A 20,986-nucleotide genomic window follows, 5' to 3' on the forward strand; every position below is an offset into this window, starting at 1 on the left:
TACTGAAAGAAGCTTGATTGATTACGTGCTTGTTGGGAGGTCGATGATGGGAATGGTTGCTGATACAAGAGACGTGAGAGGATGATGCGGCCCGATTCACACGACCCGTTTTGGTTCCAACAGGCAGTTCGCTGGCTTGACGCCATCAGAATGTTGTGTATTTGCATGACGCGTTCCCGGTCCATCCAGCATCATCATTCAGTGTGTGCTCATTGTTGCGTGAGGATATGACCTTTCGGTCTCAAAGAAATTTGGCGGCAATTGCTCTACTATTAGAAGAGGAGGAAGAAAAAGTTCGTGAAAGAGTAAAAGGTTATGGGTACACCAGTCACTGGAAAAGAGAAAGTTCGAGAGAGAATTCTGGACCCTGTATAAAGAATTGGCAGATGAGGTAAAATTTTTCAGTAGTCCTGCTGGAGCACTACCTTGGGAGTGATATAGCATATCCTGTATTCAGGCTAGAAAAAACAGTAAATTTTACCTGCAAAGATTATGAGTTATAATTTCATGTACAGTATAATAAACTAATGACACACTCATCTGGTTTGTTTAATTCCTCGCCAATCACTTTCCATATCATATCTTTATGAAGATTATCACTGTACCTCTTGTTAGTCATATCAAATAACTCTTCATAAGAATGCACAAGGTTGATCAGCCATTCGTCCATGATGCCGAACAATGAACTGTATGTGTTATCTGCTTGGACAAGGCGGCAAATGCGAGGCGTGGAATGGACGGGTACGCTACGTATCCTTGTTCACATGAGCCATCACCAACCCGTCAGGCCGGCGTCAAGTCGCCAGCTAGCCAGCCAGGATTTCTCGAGAAGATATCTGTGACATGTCCGTTGGCTGACGGACGGCCGCCACCATCAGCTTGATGGGTCATGTGAACAGTTACATTAGAATGCATGTAAGAAATCTAGACGGTGTCTAGCCGCTGGACTGCCTGTCGGAACCAAAACAGGTCGTGTGAATCAGGTCTGTGGAGGTCTGTCAGATCATATGATTGTGGTATGTAAGATCAAGCTGAAAGGAGTGAGGTGGATCGGGAGAGGAGCAGTCAGGGAGAGAGACTGAAAGTTGAGAAGCTGAGGATAAAAGAAATGGCAGATGATTACAGGCCCAAAGTAGAGGAGGAGTTAGAATTGGTGAATTGGAATGAAATGGATCTGGACAGCCTATGGAATGCATGTAGGAACTGCTTAGTTAGGAATGCTAAAGTGATGTGTGGTGTGGCAAGAGTAACAACAAAGAAGAAAGGTATGGCATGGTGGGATGAGGAGGTTAACCCCTACACCGCGGGCATGTTTACCAATGTTTTGCGTGTGCCGCGGGGTTATTCGGGCTCCGACAGACTCTCAAAAAATATTTGCCAAAAATCAGTTATTAGGCCTAGAATATTAAAATTACATATGCTTATGGCACATACCTTCAGCTTTCTCCTGGAATGTTTGTTGAGCCTTCGTCGGTTACCGTAGGACTTGTGGAGACCTCTGAAGCTGGGTAACGAAGTCTCCACTTTACATTTCCCGACAACCCGTAACATGATTACCACAGCCAGATATTAACACTATAAACACTACTCTATGATTTTCAGGTAGTTTGGGATCCATACTCCAAAAAAAGACCCACTGTGAAAGCAATGAAAATTAGGAGCACGTCTGACCGTCACACTTGTGCTAGTTCGCTCTTGGTACTCTGTCATTTATTATTCATAAAACCCCTCACACTTTATATTTCTATTACTATACAACACTTATATATATCTACAGTCTTTATCCATAAGTTTCCTTCAGTAGTATTAGTTTATTGTCACTGTAGAGATTCAATTTCTTTCAGTAAAATACGTAGCATTCACTTTCTCGTCCTGTATACTAGCATTGAGAGTGAATCTGTCACTTTCAGTTTCACTCTCATAACTCATAGTATTCAGATATGCTAGAGTGAAACTTTCACTTTCATTACTCCTAGGGTACATACTCGTATTCTTATAATACTACTCATTTACATTTCTATTTACGTTCTCTATTTTATTTACGTTATTTACATTTCTATTTTATTTACACTGTTATGCACTGTCACTTGAAGTAACTTATAAAACTATTTTCCACTGTTCACGTATATTCACATTCATTACTTTCACTTGCTGTTTACACATTATTTACAATTCCACTTGCACTGTTTTACTCAATAGAAAGATCGTAGTCACTCTTTTATCAATTGTCAGCCCTTTACCTCTTTCCACACGAGGTTTAGTAGGGGGCAAAGGTCACAGGGCCCTTTGCATGGGGGTGAAAAGTCCCTGAAGCTAGCAAGAGCGAACAGACGTACCTCCACAATGGAAGATGAGAGTGAACTGATAAGGGTGGGCCGGGGTGGTGGCCTACCTAGGGAAATCAGTACTCCCAACGTTAGCCTCTTGACACAGCTAATTTATAGCAGTGAAATGATTGGCAGGAAATCTAGACAATACATTATAAATTAGGTAGTTCCAGTTGAATGTAAATATCACTTAGGCTTCTCCCTTCCCTCCTTATATGTATGTTTATTACAAAAATAGATTATACGGCATATTTCAAGGGGAAATAAACAGCGAAAATTAGCGAACGAGTGCATGTGAGGTGTTGTCAGGTGATAATTAGCCAATTCCAGGTGTATGGCACTCTCACTTACCTTGTTTCTTTCTTGTATATATTATTTGGTATAAGAATAGGGCATAGGGCTTATTTCAATGGATGAAATCAGTGAAAAATTCCAGGGAAGACTTACTTAGCGTAGCACGGCCAGGCAGGCGAGAGGATAGGGTAATGGAGGGGGGTTATGGAGGGGAGTCAAGAACGGGGAGAAATGGCTAAATTGTCAACAATGGATGGGAGTACAGATGAGATTAGGAGTGCTGACTAGTGTTGGACACTGGCAGTACTGATAGATGATACAAGCCCCCACTTGGAAGCCTAGGTGAATTCAAAATAACACAGAATCACAAAAGCGACGCCCCGCGGTATGAACCCTTGCTCCCAAGCGTCACGAAAGTGACGCCCCGCGGTTAAGGGGTTAAGAGTGCGGTGGAGGAAGAGGAAGAAGTGGCTAAAGTGGTTACAGGACAGGGGTTCAGCTGAAATAAGACCTGAATATGTTGAGAGCAAGAAGCATGTGAAGAGGAAAAAGGAGGTAAATGAGGATCTAGGAAGAAAAATGAATGTAAACTACTCCGAAAATAGTAGTTATTCTGGAAAGAGGTGTGGATATGTAGAAGTGCACGTGGAAAGAAATGTGATGGTGTGAAGGATGTTGGTGGCAGATTATTAACCCCTTAACCGTGGGGCGTCACTTTCGTGATGCTCGGGCGCAATGGATCATACCGCGGTGCGTCACTTCTGTGATTCTGTGTTATTTTGAATTATCCCGGGCTTTCAAGTGGTGGCTTGTATCATCTATCAGTACTGCCAATGTCCAACACTAGTCAGCACTCCAAATCTCATCTGTACTCCCATCCATTGTTGACATTTTAGCGATTTTCCCCCCTTCCTGACTCCCCTCCATTACCCTGTCCTCTCACCTCCCCGACCGCGCTGCGCTAAGCAAATCTCCTCCGGATTTTTCCACAGATTTCATCCATTGAAATAAGCCCTATGCCCTATACTTATACAAAATAATATACATAAAAAAAAAAAATAAGGTAAGTGATAGTGGTATACACCAGGAATTAGCTAATTATCACAACACCTCACATGCATTCATTCGCTACATTACCACGGTAATTTCCCCTTTGAATTATGCCTTGTAATCTATTTCTGTAATAAAAATATATATCAGAAAGGAAGGGAGAAGCCTAAGTGACATTTACATTCACCTGGAACTACCTATTTCTTTATGTACTGCCGAGATTTTCTACCAATAATTTATTAGCATGTAAGTTAGCAGCTGTCATCCTCATTGCCTTCTCAGATAAGCCGCGGCATTTAGTTCCTTGTCTTCCACTGTGGTCAAAACATGTCGCACTCGCGCCCTGCCATTTCTGCCGCTTCTGCGCCCATTGCAAAGGGCCCCGTGACCTCTACACCCAGAAAAACTCGTGAGGGAAGCAGGAAAGGACTAAGTGACTCTGCAGTGGAACGTGAACTAGCAGAATTGTCAATGGTGATGATGGATAGTGATTTTGACCCTTCGGGGGAATCGTGTGATGAGCCGGGTGAGGAAATCGTGCCAGAAAGTACTAGTATGAGTGCTTCAGTGTCCAAAGTTATCCCTAGCTCCAAGGGAAAGGAGCCATTAGTGCAGCATGGGAAGGAATTTGGGAAAGGAGTGAAGAGGCGGCGTGTTAGCCCCAGAGCAATGGCTCCGCGTGACCCAGCCCGCCATGAGTCCCGAGTTGATTCACCTCCCCGTTCCCCAAGCCCCACTTCACTCATTTCTTCCTCTTCTTCTGCTGAATTATCTCCAGAGTCTTCGTCGTCGGAGTCACCACCAGCATCAACAGTGAAGGCAGGCCGTAGAGGAAGAGGTAAATCGCTGACCCGTAAAAGTAGAGTTGCTACTAGAGCAAGGGCTGCTAGTGCTGTACGGCAACTCAGGGTCAGTGCAAGTGACCTTGAACGTGGTAAATCTCCCTCACAGCCACCCACCACCCTCACCCATCCTACACCGCCAAGACAGGGAATCCTGGACGCCTTCGCGTGGACGGAAGGGTCCAATTTTGTCCCAGAACATTTAGATTTTGATGAGAGTTCCTCAGGAGTACAGCCTGCCTTCACTCTTGACGATGATGCTGAGTGTGTGGACTTCCTTTTGGCCTTCCTAGATGACGAAGTCATGCAGCACATATGTGATGAGACCAACAGGTATGAATCACAACGTGCTGCAAGCGGTACAGGTGCAGCCAAGATGCAACAGTGGTCCATGCTGGGAGTGCAGGAGCTGTATGTGTTCGTCGCCCTCATGCTTCTCATGCCACACTCAAAGAAGCATGAGTTGGAAGAATACTGGTCCATGGACCCCTTACTACCCTCACCCACCTTCAATAAGTACATGGCCAGAGATTGCTTCCGGAACATCATGGGAAACCTGCATTTTGCCGACAACGATGTACCTTCCCATACCAACCCACTCTGGAAGATCCGGGAGATTCTGAGCAGAATGAAGGATAAATTTATGTCATTCTTCCACCCCTTTCAGAAGGTTGTCATTGACAAAGCCTTAGTTTTGTTCACATGATGTCTTCGGTTTGTACAGTACATTCCAAGCAAACGCCATCGCTTTGGAATCAAGTTCTTTGTACTGTGCGACTGTAAGACGGGGTACATCCTTGACTTCGTCATTTATTCAGCCAGCACTGTCGATCTGGATAAAACGCACCCCCTTGGCTTCTCAGGCTGTGTAGTGAAAGTGCTCCTTGAAAAGTATTTTGGTGGGAATCATGTGCTGTATACAGACAACTATCATACAGCACCGAAATTTGCCAAATACCTTTCACAGCACGGCATTGGCTCCTGCGGCACTGTCAAAAGTAATTGTGCCCACTTCCCTAAATTCCCAGAGGCAGGAACCTCGCAGCGAGGAGACGTGCACCTACGCAAGTCTGAGAAGATGCTGGCAATATGGTGGCATGACAAGAGGGTCGTGCACATGCTCACCACCATACACAAGGGGGAAATGACAGACAGTGGGAAGGTCGACCGTAGGACAGGCGAACCTGTGACGAAACCTGATGCTGTGTTAAGACTACAATATCAACATGCAACTGGTGGACAAGTCCGACATGATGATTGGTGAGATCGACTGCCTCAGGAAGAATACTAGGTGGTACAGGAAAGTTTTTCTGCATCTCATAGACATGACGATGCTGAACGCTTTCATCCTGTACAAGATGAAGGTCAAGCCACCCAAGTCCTTCTCCCTGAGGTTGTTCGCCAGGACTTGTGTTCAGCAGCTGCTGGAAAGATATGGTAGGGTGACAGCAGCAACTCCAAGGCGCCATCCAGTAACACTTCCCGACAGACTTGAGCAGAAGGCGTACATGGATCGGCACAGACTGGTGCTAATGCCTGCCACGGGCAAGAGGAAGGCTGCGATCTGCAGGTGCCAGGTGTGTGCACATACCACCCGACGCACACCTGAGCACAAACGCATCTCTTGGCAGTGCGCTGAGTGCCAGGTTCCCCTCTGTGTTACCTGCTTCTTTGATTACCACAGCCAGAAGCAGTTCTAAAAGTGCAAGTGGGAAAGGAATGTGAAAATAATGTGTAAATAGCAAGTGAAAGCAATGGATGTTCAGTACATATGATTGAACAGTGTATTATAGTTTTATCTTACTGAAAGTGACCGTGAATAACAAAGTGTAAGTAAAATAGAAGGATAAATATTGAAAATACAATAGAAAATGTAAATAGTAATGTAAGTAATTAGTAATATAAGAATATGAGTACAAATACTTGATGTTATAACAGTGAAAGTGAATCCGTGGCTCTCTACGTATTTTACTGAATGAAAAATTGAATGACTTCAGTGACAATAAACTAATACTACTGAAGGAAACTTATGGATAAAAACTCCAGATATATATAAGTGTTATATAGTAATAGAAATATAAAGTGTGAGAGGTTTTATGAATAATAAATGACAGAGTACCAAGAGCGAACTAGCGCAAGTGGGAAGGTCATACGCGCTCGTAATTTTCATTGCTTTCACAGTGGGTTTTTTATTGGAGTATGGATCCCAAACTACTTGATAATCATAGAGTAGTGTTTATAGTGTTAATATCTGGCTGTGGTAATCATATTATGGGTTGTTGGGAAGTGTAAAGTGGAGACTTCGTTACCCAACTTCAGAGGTCTCCACAAGTCCTACGGTAATCGACGAAGGCTCGACAAACATTCCAGGAGAAAGCTGAAGATATGTGCCATAAGCATATGTAATTTTAATATTCTAGGACTAATAACTGATTTTGGGCAAATATTTTTTGAGAGTCTGTCGCCGAATAACCCAGCGGGACACGCAAAACATTGGTAAACATGCCCGCGGTGTAAGGGTTAATCCATGGGGATGAAGTAAGGACCAGATGGAAAGAATACTTTGAAAGCCTGATGAATGGGAATAGAGAGAGCAGAGCAGCTGTAAACATGATTGGTTTTGGGGGTGTGCAGAGAAGGAATGCAGTACCAGGAGATGTGACACTTGCACAGGTGAAGAGCGCTGTGAAGTAGCAGAAAAATGGGAAAGCAGCTGGGGTTGATGAGGAGTATGCAGAGATGCTTCAGTGTAGTGGAGAGAGTGGAATGAAGTGCATGTTGGAGATATGTAAGAAGGCATGGATGAGTGAAACTGTGCCTGCAGAGTGGAGGAAGGCTGTGATTGCACCTCTGTACAAAAATAAAGGTGAGTGATTTGAGTGCAAGAATTATCATGGCATATGTTTGTTGAGTGTGGTAGGGAAGGTATATGGAAGAATTATTATAGAGAAAGTAAGAGAGATATCAGAAGTCCTAGTGAGTGATGAACAGAGTGGCTTTAGGCATGGCAGAGGATGTGTGGATCAAATATTTGTAGTGAGACAGATAGAAGAGAAGGCTTGTGAGAAGGACCATAAGGTGTTTATGGCACTCATGGATCTGGAAAAAGCATAAGACAAAGTGGCCAGAGAAGGATTGTGGAAAATCTTGCGCATGTATGGTGTACATGGTAAGCTGCTAGGTGCTGTCAAGAGTTTTTATGATGGCAGTGAAGCATGTGTAGGGGTTAATAGGCATCTAAGTGAATGGTTCACGATCGGTGTGGGCACGCGACAAGGTTGTGCGATGTCCCCATGGTTGTTCAATATACATATGGATGGGGTGATGAGAGAAGTAAAAACACGAGTAATGGAGAGAGGGATGGCATTGGTAAGGAATGGTGACAGATGGAATATCTCAAATTTGTTGTATGCTGATGATTCAGTACTGCTTGCAAGTACTGGACAAGAACTTGGTCGGCTAGTGTAGAGTTTTGCTGTGTATGAGCGTCATGCCTTGACAGTAAATGTAGAAAAGAATAAAGTGATGGTTATTGAGACAGAAGGTGACTCCCAGTGTGATGTTACAGTGAATGGAGAGAGACTGATATTGGCAAGAGAGTTCAAATGCCTGGGTACAGTGATAGAAAAGAGAGAAAAATATGCAAAAGAAGTTGAAAGTAGAGTGACACAAGGAAAATAAGTAGCCAGTGTAATGAAAGCCTTGTTATGAAACAGAGGCTTGAATGTTGCAGACGCACGAATCTTACGTGAAGGAGTGTTACTAACAACTTTAACATATGGATGCGAGACTATGGTGTGGCATGAATATGAAGTCAAGAGTAATAACAATGGAGATGGGACTGCTGAGTAATATACGTGGAGTACAGAGGGTGGATAGGATATGAAATAATGTGATTCGTGAAAGGTGTTTGGAGTGAGGATGTCGGTGGACACCAGAATCTAAGAGAGTGTACCGAGATGGTATGGTCATGTGGAGAGAATGGATAACAAGAGAGTGGTGAAAAAGGTATATCTGAGCAAATTCAAAGGACATAAGAGACGAGGTAGGCCAAGGAGAAGGTGGAGAGATATGGTGGATGAGTGTGTGAAGAAGAGAGGTTTGGAATTCAGTGAGGCTTGGGAACTGACACGAGATCGAGCTGGCTGGATGAATGTTGTGAGGATAAGTGCATGATCAGGGATTTGCTATCCCTTTTTAACGTGGCAGCGTCCGGACTGACTCTACTGGATACGATTATGTGAAGCTACAGAGTGTGGTGAATGTTTTTGGCGTATCTGATAGAGCCAGGATTCCAAGGGCTTGAATGATGGAAGCGTGGCCCATTGGATTGGGCAAATTTAGGCTGTCTGGACATTGCTACTCCTCACCCTGCCCTAGGGTGGGAAAGGAGGTCTGGATGATGATGATGATGATGATGATTATTGTAGAGCCCAAATTTCTTAACGAGGTTTGGGTGTATAAGCAGTTATAGTATTAAATGAAAATATTGTAAAAGCCCTCCACCTTAACTTGACAGAGATTTTCATCAGTTTGCAGCCACCTATAAACATTTGTATCGTTTAAGGCTCCAACGTGCTTGCATGTGCAAGTCTTTCAGAAACACTTTTTCATGTACATTACCATCATTCTAGTGCTAATATCTTTACATATCAGCAGTCAAGGAGACAGAGCTTTTAAGCCAAGTTAAAGTGGAAAGATTATAAAACTCTGAACAAGTCACTCACATTTTCCAAGGTGCCTGCTTCTGGTGCATGGAGTGTTTCAATACATATGACAAAGTTTTTCTTCATAAAGCCAGGGTTCTGTCATGCAGATGAGGGCAGAAAGAAGAATGCATGACAATGAGAAATACTGAATATGGTTACTAGTAAATGCAAATTGTGGGGAAATGTGTTACATTAGTCTGGAAATAGTGACTCCTCTGCAGTTGTATAAGAAACTGATAAACTCCAACAATAAGTCAATAAACCTCTGAACAGTCCAAGTTACACAAGCATACTGAATCTTAACAAGACATATTGATATTTAATGGCAGAGGTGTACAATTTCTGATACTCAGCTATAGAGGCACCACATCCATGACAAAAACAATGTACACTCACTCCAAAAAGTATCGGTGCAGAATATGTGTTAAATATTATGACAAACGGAACAAAGGAAACTGGAAATTGCAGTTCTGTCCTCCCACATGCAGGCATCCCAGACGACAGATGACTGCTATATCAGTCACCTCTTGTGTCCTTCATAATGTGTAGGGAATGGCTGTAAATGTTATAATATATGCAGGTATTAACGGGCTGTCACTGCCACATGGCTGAATCATTTTGGATGGTATCGGACCCACAGTGGACCGATACTTTCTGGTGCGAGTGTACCAGTAGCCTATGCAGCAAAGAAATGCTGTACTTGGGTTAGCAATTAGGCACAGAATCTACCAACGTGAGGGTTAGCCACAGTCAACCTGTAGAGCAAAGCAGTTAGTCAGTCCTTTGTGATAACTAGGAAATGAGCAGTACAGTGTGTCTGTGATGAGGTGAGCACCAGATAATGCAGCATTATTTATACAGTACAAAACTGATACTAATGTTTATATACTGCACAACATTGCCACATTAAATAAATGCACAGCATATGCAATGGTATCCAAAAAACTTAATTACTCTGATATTGTTCTGAAATCTTTGTTGGGTTATACTCTTAGTTTCTTCTCTACACCAAGGGCATATTCAGCACTACAATGTGAAAGCACATAAAATAATGTAATTATCTTTATTGTTCTGTGAGATTTTATTCTCCTCTAGCCCAAACTAAAATACTTTTCTGGTTCTACCAAGTGCACATAAAATGTTGCAACAAACATCTGGTTGGCTGCATGGTGACAGACTGTACAATTTTGATGAAGATGGTTAAGACAGTAAAGTTGCTGGCTCTCAAGTACTACTTGTGTACAATTTTGATGAAGATGGTTAAGACAGTAAAGTTGCTGGCTCTCAAGTATTACTTCAATTGTGTTAGGTTACAGGATGCAGTTCCATATCCTGTTTTAACTGCTACACAGTAAAACAAAAATTAAGTACAGTACAGTACTTTTAACAATACACAGTACAGCAGCTGTTTGGTTGGAAAAAGAATCTGTAACTTTTGTTTGAGACCTCTCAATCTGTTGTCAGACGCCTGAATCCCGTAAGGGGTGGCCACAAACAAATCGCCTCCATGTTGCCCTATCCAACGCCATTTCACTGCCCTGCTTCCAGTTCACACCCTCCTCTCTCATATACCTCTCCATTCCATGCCTTCATCCCATCCTTGATCTCCCCTCCCTCTCTCTCCCTCCACCTCACTTGCACACACTCTCCTCGTCAGTCTCTCACTCTCCATCCTCTCCACATGGCCAAACCACCTCAATGTGTTTCTCCTAACGCTTCCCATCACATCCACATCCACACCACAATGCTCCTTCACTTCTTCATTCATCAGTCTGTCTCTCCATGTTACTGTATATGCTCCTCTCAAATAACTCTTTTCCATTGCTCTCACTCTTGACTTCTGTCCCTCCAACAAGGTCCAAGCTTCACCTCCATACATTAGAGTTGGTATGACGATACTGTCATGTAGTAACTTTTTCACTTCCATGCTCAATTCCCTGTTTCTTATCACTGCTTTCAAGGAATCAGCAACCTTTCTTCCTTGTTGTACCTTTTCAAGCACTTCAGCCTCTAAACTTCCATCCTTACTCATCACACTACCCAAGTACTTAAACACACATACATATTCCATTTCCTCCTCATCCAACCTCACTGTACATTCAATGACTTAACTTCTCTCGAAGACCATCACTTTATTCTTCCCTACATTCACCTTTAGATTCCGTTTCTTACACACACTCCCAAACTCATCCACCAAGCCTTGCAGTTCCCCTTTGTCTTCAATTAACAACACAGTATCATCTGCAAACAACAGTACAGGGAGTTTCCACATGCTGCGCTCTCTCATTAGGACCACTATTAGGGCCATATCCACTGCCCTACCATCTATCTCTTTTATAACCCCATCTATACACAGATTACACAACCATGGAGACATAACACATCCACTTCAATCCAACCTTCAAATAGAAAAATTCACTCAGCTCACTATTCGCACACACTGCAGCCTTAGCACCCTCATACACACTCTTCACGGCATTCAACAACTTCCCATCTACTCCATAGATTAAGACTTTCCACAATCCTTGTCTATCTACCCTGTCATACACTTTCCCCAAATCCATGAAAGCTGCATACAACTTCTTTCCTTTCTCTAGAAACTTTTCCACTAAAGACCTAAGAATGAATATCTGAGCTACACAATCTCATCCCTTCCTAAAACCTCCCTGTTCTTCTCCAACAAATTCCTCTGTTATTTCCCTAACTCTGTCAGTATGTATCCTACCACATACTTTTCCTATTACACTAAGAAGACAAATGCCCCTATGATTACCACACACTACTTTTTCCCTTTTTCCTTTGTACAAGGGAATAATTATACCTGACTTCCAATCCTCCAGGACTCTACCTTCCTCCCAAGCCAATCTGCATAACTTCCACATCCACTCTACTACTATCTCTCTTCCATGCTTCAGCATTTTACCACACACTGCACCAATTCCTGGGGCTTTCCCCATTTTGACTTTCTTCATTGCTTCCACAACTTCCAACCTATTGATTTCTTCCTCTCTTCTCACATCCCTTTGTCTCCCAGCCATTCCCCAGTTACTTATACTCGCATTACTTTCATTCTCTATGTTCAACAAAGATCAATAGGGGGTTCAAAAGGGAACAGCATGGTGGAATGAAGAGGTGGGACAGGCTGTGGCACAAAAGAAGAAAGCATATTGTGAGTGGATGAGAAACAGGGGCTTGGAAGAAGTTGAGAGATGGAAGAGTGAGTTATAAGTGGAGAGGAAGAGAGAGGTGAAATGATTAGTAAGAGAGAGTAAGAAGAGAGTGGATGAGGAATTTGGAAGGGATTTGAGTGTAAAGTGGAGGGAATGTAAGAAAATGTTCTGCAAAGAGGTAAAGAGAGTTTAAGCAAGGTGTCAAAGAAGTTAGTTGGGGAGTGAAAGATAAATATGGTTGATTACTAGTGGAGAAGAGAGAAAAAGTGAGCCTGAGACATAAGGCAGTATAATTTAAGTATTTTCATAAACAGTATAATTTAAGTATTTTCATAAACAGACATACATTCTAAAGACCAGATAAAAGTTTTTCTTTACCTTTCAAAGGATATTATCTTCCAAAAGGTTTAGGAAAAATGATTTAAACCAAACCTTCAATACTGCAATTTGCACCACATGGAAGTTTCACTCAGATTAACCACTGGGACAAAACACAAAAACTGATGTCTTAGGTATACATCTGAGAAAAGACACCAAACATGCAGAACAGACAAGAGATGGGGTTACAGACAAGCAGATGTGGCGAGGTCAGGTTAAGGTGATGATGGAACGACCAGCTGATGAGTTACTGAATACAAAAGTTTGAGTACCTAAGTATTCTACAAAGTAATGTATTGTAAAAAAAAAAAATGAATAATTAAATTCATTGCCAGACGCCATGTATCCCAGACGGGGTGGCCAATGGCTTAGAGTTAATTGTTTTACAGGGAGGGGCACTAATCCTCCACCAACCCCACTTGACATGTAGGGATGCCAACAGCATCTGGTGTTCACAGGCGGTCACCCATTCAAGTACTAACCAGACCCAACGTTGCTTAACTTCGCTGATCGGACGGGAAGCGGTGTACTCAACGTGGTATGGCCGTTATTTATAATAAATAATAACAAGGTCCCCAGAAATGTGCACATTTTTCAGCAGAATATTTTTTCATCCATCAAATGACATTTATGCAGCTAAGACAAGCCTCTGGCAGGTGAACAATATATTGTAAAACTGCATCTCTAAGCAAAACTAACAGCTCTAGCATGTTATATATGCAAGCTCTTTATAACTTGTAAGATGATACTGGATAAGTAACACTGTATACATGACAAAAAGCCAAACTGCTGCTGTACTGTACTGTACTGCACTGCACTCAACCTTGTGCCTGTACAGAACAGGACGGATGGGGAGAGGGACTGTACCTCGGGTCTTCATTCTCCCAATGCCAATGAGAAATTATTTCAGAAAATGATTATGAAATGGGATATGAGTATATTGTGCATAAACTACCAAAAGTGAGCCAAATGATACATAGTACCCTCAATTCGAGCATGTATGTACAGCAATGCAGAATTGTGTAATGTACTACAAGTGCAATGAGTGATACATAACTGTGTAGTATTCTACAGAATGGTTATGATATATGGTAAGCAGCATTATCACAGTACTGTATATACTGCACAATGTAGCACACTGTACTATGAAGGCAAATGGCTTGTAACAGTTTGTGACAGGGTCCATATTCTCGTCAATTTAGGAGACTTTACACATCTCTTTCACTCACTTGTGTGGTATTAATTTAATCTATGTTTGAAATAAAGCGATGTAATTAGCAAGAGAAAGAAGTATTATAAAAGATACTGCATATAAAAAAAAGTACATCAGAAAGCCTCCTAAGCTGACCAGAATATAACCCACAGTGTGTTGCATAGTAATTAAAATGTAAGCAGCATCAGCCAGGGATGCACCAGGGACCAGACCACTCACATTCTCAGCTTCACCATCCCCTGGAGCATGAAGGGTTTCTATCGTTATATGGAAACCGTCCTTCATGTATCCGGGATTCTGAAATCAACTTTCTGTCAAAAAAGGATTAGGTCTACCCTTAGCAATAAACACCAGGTATAATGATCCATTCCTCTGACCTACAGCAATACAGTTCCTTATAATTTTCAGAACAAAGAAACAAATTCAAACATATCAAAATTTCTTCATAATAAAGCAAATGTTATAGTGATAAAGCTAAACTAACAAACAAGAAAAGTACAGGTGTAACACAAAACTAAAAATAAAATATATAGAACATCATTTAGCTACCACTGTTTAGAAGCACCTTCCTCCATTATTTCATTATTATTTGCAGTTCAAACATAACTTCCTTCAAACAACACTTTACCAGTTCAGTATACTGTTGCTACCTTGAGACAATTATGTTCATTTACCCTGCAAGTAAATATAACATTGTGAGGTGGATGAGTTTTACACACACACACACACACACACACACACACACACACAAAAGCATCTTCAATGGGAAGGGACTAATATTATATTCAGAAAGCAATGAATGAGAGGTGGTAGCGACCATCATCCACTCACTTAATGTAGTGCTGCCTATTTCTTCCTTAGCCATTATCATTCTTTTTCTGTGCCTTCCCTCCTCTCTTCCTATTTCTCCCATCTTTCCTCTCACTTCTTATTGCTTCTCTTTCCTTTACAGATGGCTTTACATTGAGTGACAAGCCAAATGGTTTCCTTTAAGCCAAGAAACCATTTACAACGCTGGATGGTAACCATATAACCAAACCATACGTGCTCCCTACGTCTCAACAAGTGGGTTGGTGGAGGGTTAGGGCCCCTCCCCGTAAAACAAATAACTCAAAGGCAAATGGCCACCCCTTATGGGATTATGGCATCTGGGAATAGACAGACAGAGAATGAGAGAGAGAGAGAGAGAGAGAGAGAGAGAGAGAACTTGACATACTCAACATACCGTGATAACTGTGCGGCAGTATGGGTATGCATTCCATGCTTCTTCATGAACCTCTAGTGATCCTTCTGGTGCCAAGAGTCGGATGAAGGATGGCACTTTGCTGCACCACAAAAACAGCGTTAGTATACTGTATATATTAACTCCTTCAGGCATTTTTTATTATAATTTTGCTATACCTTAACAATTTTACTAATTTCAGAAATCTTATGGCGGCAAGAATAAGTAAAAAAAATATGCTGCAGAATTAAGATATGAATTTGGCTCTGTTATCTTGTTTTTGTTTCTTCTTGGCAGAAACAATCTTGTGGGCTCCTGGCCTTTGGTTCTTGCATTAAAAAAAAAAAAAAATTAAACAGTATAATGAAAGACATCCTGAATTGGCCAATAAAACTAAAGACACAGAACTGACAAACTTAATCAGTGTAACCATTTAAACATTTATGTGTACAGTACAGGACAGTACTTGGTTATCATTCTGTGGGGTAATCAACAGCACAGCGCAAACACACCAATTTTATCTTGGTCAAATCCTCAGTTTCTTGAGATAATCTTTAAAAGGATGTTGCCTTAAATGTTTCAACTGCCCCATGGTTGGGCATACCTTATCTTATAATATGGTACAGGACAGATTCTGTTACTCAGACAGTGCTTGATGTAAGTACATACAATATTGTACTGTAATGAAAACGTACAAGGTGTATAGCAAAAAAAAAAAAAAAAAAAAAAAAAAAAAAAAGAGAGAGAGAGAGAGAGAGAGAGAGAGAGAGTTGTACTCCATGTCTGTGTGCTTAAACGGCAATAAAACAAGTTCATACAGGAGATAATACCAAGTTGATAATAATATACATACCTTTTAAGATGATATATTTTGTAGGTGTACTGGCCTTTACAATACTGCCCTCCAAGAAGTGGATAATTGTCAAAAGGTTCATTCTTGAGTACTTCTATGCCCTCTCCACCTCCAGTCTCATTTTTACTGGCCTCGGCCACACTGTACAGCTGCGCTACCTGGTACTGTAGTTCGATTAAAGAAACAACTCTGATAAACAACAGTGTGAAATTTACAACTTGTACTGATCTCTAGCTCCTTTACTCTAATAATGTAAGTGACTCCTCCAACTATGCAGGTTACATTTGTGATTTTCACTGTTTACACAGAGATAAACCCTCCCTTGATTCTTGTTATGTAGAAAAAAAAACAAAAATCACCCCTCAAAACATGGTCTGTCAGGCGCGGACAACTGAAAGCCCTAAGCGGTAACGTGTCAACATGGATGCCACACAGGTGCACACTGCATCCTCTTCCCCTGGAAAAGAGCTAACCTTAACCTTTAGTGCTTGTACGCACCCTACATACCTCTGGAAGTGCTAATTTGTACTCTAATTATGGTAACTTTTTTTTTACGCACACTGATGTTCCTTGAGGCTGTATGCTTACTACAATAAATATTAGGTACGATCTGGGGGGGCAGCCAAAAATTTTCAAGAGGACCAAAAGGGGACTTGGGAAAATTTTTGGATTCCACCATACATGGGCTTCTAAGGTACCATTTGCATGATTCAATTTCCATGGAAAAATTCAGTAATACATTGGCCACCGAACTAGAGGGGTCACCGTACAGTGCCCTCACACAGTGAATGTATTCAGAGTAAATGATTTGCCTAGTGAACGAGCAGGGGGTAATCAGGTCCACAAAACCATAGTGAATGAGTTGAACCCCGAGTGAATGAAATCGGGGAAAAGTTGGCCATAACTGCCATCTCCCATATTGAACGACCCTCCCTCCCACCAGTAAACACAGTACAAAAGCCCAGACCTGAGCAACCCGTTGAGCAGAATCCAATGGAGGACATAGATTTGCCAATGTCGAAGGTCAGTAAACTTCTAGCAGCAGTGGATGTTCAGAGAGAAGAGGTCAGGGAAATGAAACCAGCTACGTTAGGACACAGGAAGTGCTCCGTGGGGTATAAACCACTATTCGGTATTACACTGAAAGACACAATACAGAAGTCAACAGAAGAAAACACTCATCACACGCTACTACCTAACTCAAGAACAACAGAAGCCATTTGCCTCTACATCGTCTTCTATGTATCCTGAGGACGTCAATGATATGATGTCACTGGCATCATCTTTGGACTTTGATGGTTTTATGGGAGAGGTGAATGATGTAGAGGCATGTGGGGAAGTGGTTCAGTCAAGTGATGAGGGAGAGATTGGTGACGGGAACGGAGTGGAAGGTGATGTGGTGGGGTCACCCGAAGTGTATCTCCATGCCTCGGAACCACCTGTATTCAAGCCAATCAGGACTGCCATCTGCTCCACTTAAGGTAAATAACCATGTGTTTTATATTTTATATATCTGTGCAGCATGTGTTTGAAATGTGCCCTTTAGTACATCTCTATGGCTCAAAAAGTGGACTTTGAGGAAGCAGTGCTGCCCATATGCTATTTTTCCCAAAAGATATGTTATTCACTGTGAATGAATTCACAGTGAACAAGCTCGTCTGCCGCCCATAAACTCGTTCACTGTGCGAGGGCACTTTATTTCTATTTTAGTCATGCTACCTTGTGACACCTGTATTCAGCTTAGTGAAAGTCTCTCATATTTATGGGATTAATGAAGGCTGTATCTAGTAAAAAATGTCTCTTCTCCACTACACAGTAACATCTGTTGATGATAAAAAAAATAATAAATACAGTATACAGTATAACATGAGAAGTAGCTAGTAATAATCATAGATTGCCTCTAATGTGGTTATTTTATAAATCCATAACTTAACACATGCAGAACAGATTTAAGGCCAGTGAACTAACGACTTTAAAAAAAAATGTACCATGGACAAAAAGACAAACAGTGTACTTGCATTAACATAAGTCTGCCTATTATTCCACTGTGTCTAATTCAAACTTAGGACATACAGTACAATATCTCACTTTCCTCCCTGATGCTTCACTTACCATCTACAGGCTGAGAAACATCCAGAGTATTAGCTGGCAAAGGAACATGGTTAAGTGCAAGAGAAGAGTACCTCTTGTCCCCAACTTTTACACTAAGCTAATAGCCTACTTGAAACACTACTCACCTCTTCCACAGTAACAGGTAGAATGACTCGGCTGAAACAGAAATAAAAAACATTAAAATTTTTTTATAATATGCATGGTAAACTTGCACAATTCTTTTGTTTTATCTTTTGTTTGTTTATAAATCTGTGCAATTGTGCACAACAAACCTGGTAGCCTAAATAAAAAATAATGAAAATGTATATGAGAACTATACCTGCAGTCCTCATTTATTAAGTCAACCATGAGTTCTAAAATATCATATTTCCCATATAACTGGAATTGCAAACTAGGGGGGAATTGCTAGTTGGGTAGCAAATGAGCTTTAATAGCCAATTTATCTGTTCATATGTCCCATATGACTGGAACTGCAAACTAAGGGGAAAGTGGTAGCTGGGTAGCAACGGAGCTTTAACAGTCAATTAATCTGGAATTTACCCTGAACTTAATACCGAACTGAACCTCAAATGGGCCAGTTACTGTATAATAAAGACTCCTGCGGACCTACAAAACCCACTAAAATGAGGCAATGTCAAAAGCACAGTGCAAATGATCAGGGATGAAATAAATTCAGCTGAAAGCACATCATAATGAGTAGTAAGGTGTAAGGATGGATAATGACTTTGCCTGTATTATAAAGTGTACATACAATGCCACTAACTTCCGAATTACCGAATGGGGAGACTGTCAGAGATCAGGCAGCATGAAATGCTGCCATTAGGTGACCAAGGCTGACACATGCAAGCATGCTGGTGCCTTTAAGAGCAAGACAACAAATGCAGGTACTGACAACCCTTAACTGTAAGCTCTTCTATTTAAGGACATATTTCTTATATCATTCTTCCCAACTCCAACTGATTTTGTTCAGACCAAGAACACATTAGCAGTGAAGAGGCTGACAAATGCTATACATGATTCAAAGTTCAGAGTCCCTCCTTAGCTGAATAGCCTAGAACTGTCTGTCAGCAGCAAGAACAAAATGAAAGATGTTCTCTGGTTGAAAGGGTTAAGAAAATACATCTGATAGAAGAGTTAGAAAGTGAGGAACTTGAGGCATGACTGAATAATCAATCCTGAGTGATGACTCATGGGATTCTCCATTCAGACCAGTGTTGCTATATGATATCATAAATATAATAAGTTTAACCCATTTACTTAAAATCCAAATAACCAAAACCTTTATCATACTGATACAACATATCCAAGAGGAAGTCAATGTTAAATGCACAGTATATACATAATGAAATAGGGCTTATGTTTTGACTGCATGCAAGCTATAGTAGGACTCGCCTAAGTTTGCGGCTGTGGTGTGGCCCGCACCTGTGTACAATGGTGCCACGTTTCCCCCAACTTGCGATGTGAAACGGAAGCTATTTATGTACAAGGCAACACAAATATGATAAATTCAGATGAATAAAACTTACACTTGTGTATTTTGATGGATGAATCAACAGTAATCTTATTATGCATAAAATATTTATACAGTAACACAGAAACATGGCATACATATTGTACAGTGGTGCTAAAAGAAATTGTGGTCACTTTTAATGTTTTTTAGCGTAGTTTTAGGGTGGGTAATAATATTACAGTTATGGATATAAGAGAATGAGCCTGAAAAAAGAAGAAATATGCCAATATCCAAAGTAAAAGAAACAATTCATATAATTCTTGTGAGTGGCAACACTGACACACCCAGTCTGGCCTAAGGTAAAGTACGTACCCCTCCGTAGACCCAAGCATAGCTTGTGCAGGTGTTGCTAGGGAAAAATGCTCACATTTACTGGCTTTTACTGTAATTTTAAGGGCGAGGAATAATCACATTTATAATCATAAGCTAATATGTAGGACAAAATAGTAGGCATATGCCAAGACCGAAGTAAAACAAAAAAACATTATTCGCTCACGAGCGGCAACACTTCCACACCCAGTCGGTGGCCTTGATCTCAGGGGTGGTGTGGAAATGATGTCAAATTTACAATATATACAATATTATGTAATAGAAAATATCCAAAATGTCTCTTGCAATAAGAGAGAGAGAGAGAGAGAGAGAGAGAGAGAGAGAGACGGGGGGTGGTGGTGGTGGAGGCACTGTCAGGCTGAGAGAGAGATGGAAGAAGGGGAAAGAGAATGAATGAATGAAAATCAATCATGGTACTGCAATAACAGGTCATCTGTCGCCATATACAAAAAATGATAAATATCACTAAATATAACAAAACCAAATTAACAAATGAAAGCACAATTATAAACAACTTATAAAAGAATCAAAAGTACTCAGGGTGGCTCACATCTCCCACCAGGAGACAGACAGAGAGAGAGAGAGAGAGAGAGAGAGAGAGATAACGGTATAGAAAACGTGGCAACACTGTACACAGGTGCGGGCCACACCACAGCCGCAAACTTAGGCGAGTCCTACTATAGTTTATTTCAATTAAAACTTGGATACTAAGTGAAGTGTGTTTGTCCATCCATCCATCCATTGCCAGACGCCATGTATCCCAAATGGGGTGGCCAATGGCTTAGAGTTAATTGTTTTACAGGGAGGGGCACTAATCCTCCACCAACCCCACTTGACGTAGGGATGCCAACAGCATCTGGTGTTCCCAGGCGGTCACCCATCCAAGTACTAACCAGACCCAACGTTGCTTAACTTCGCTGATCGGATGGGAAGCGGTGTACTCAACGTGGCATGACATGAATTACGCATCATTATC

General features: G+C 41.4%; 1 protein-coding gene, 1 non-coding gene and 1 pseudogene across 4 annotated transcripts in view; all 3 read right to left on the reverse strand.

The window, feature by feature from the left end:
* Positions 1–20,986, reverse strand: part of LOC145412918 (phosphatidylinositol transfer protein alpha isoform-like) — a 58,053-nt gene that overhangs the window by 34,875 nt on the left and 2,192 nt on the right. Inside the window, exons 2-5 of one of the 3 annotated variants that reach the window (XM_080282719.1) lie at positions 18,296–18,326; positions 16,059–16,222; positions 15,209–15,308; positions 9,241–9,318 (exon numbers count right to left, since the gene is read on the reverse strand). In XM_080282719.1, coding sequence (XP_080138845.1) covers positions 9,241–9,318; positions 15,209–15,308; positions 16,059–16,222; positions 18,296–18,326 — 373 coding nt within the window. Of the gene's footprint in view, positions 1–9,240; positions 9,319–14,202; positions 14,281–15,208; positions 15,309–16,058; positions 16,223–18,295; positions 18,327–20,986 lie in introns of all 3 variants that reach the window. The other 2 variants (XM_080282718.1, XM_080282720.1) reach the window with 2 other exon arrangements.
* LOC145413068 (5S ribosomal RNA) lies at positions 13,204–13,322 on the reverse strand. The gene has a single exon (XR_013899677.1). It is a non-coding gene; the product is annotated as a 5S ribosomal RNA (ribosomal RNA).
* LOC145413021 (5S ribosomal RNA) lies at positions 20,855–20,972 on the reverse strand (annotated as a pseudogene).

This window comes from Coenobita brevimanus, chromosome 94, assembly GCF_032717465.1.
Source record: "Coenobita brevimanus isolate Jiangsu-jjx chromosome 94, ASM3271746v2, whole genome shotgun sequence".
Taxonomy (NCBI): Eukaryota; Metazoa; Arthropoda; class Malacostraca; order Decapoda; family Coenobitidae; genus Coenobita; species Coenobita brevimanus.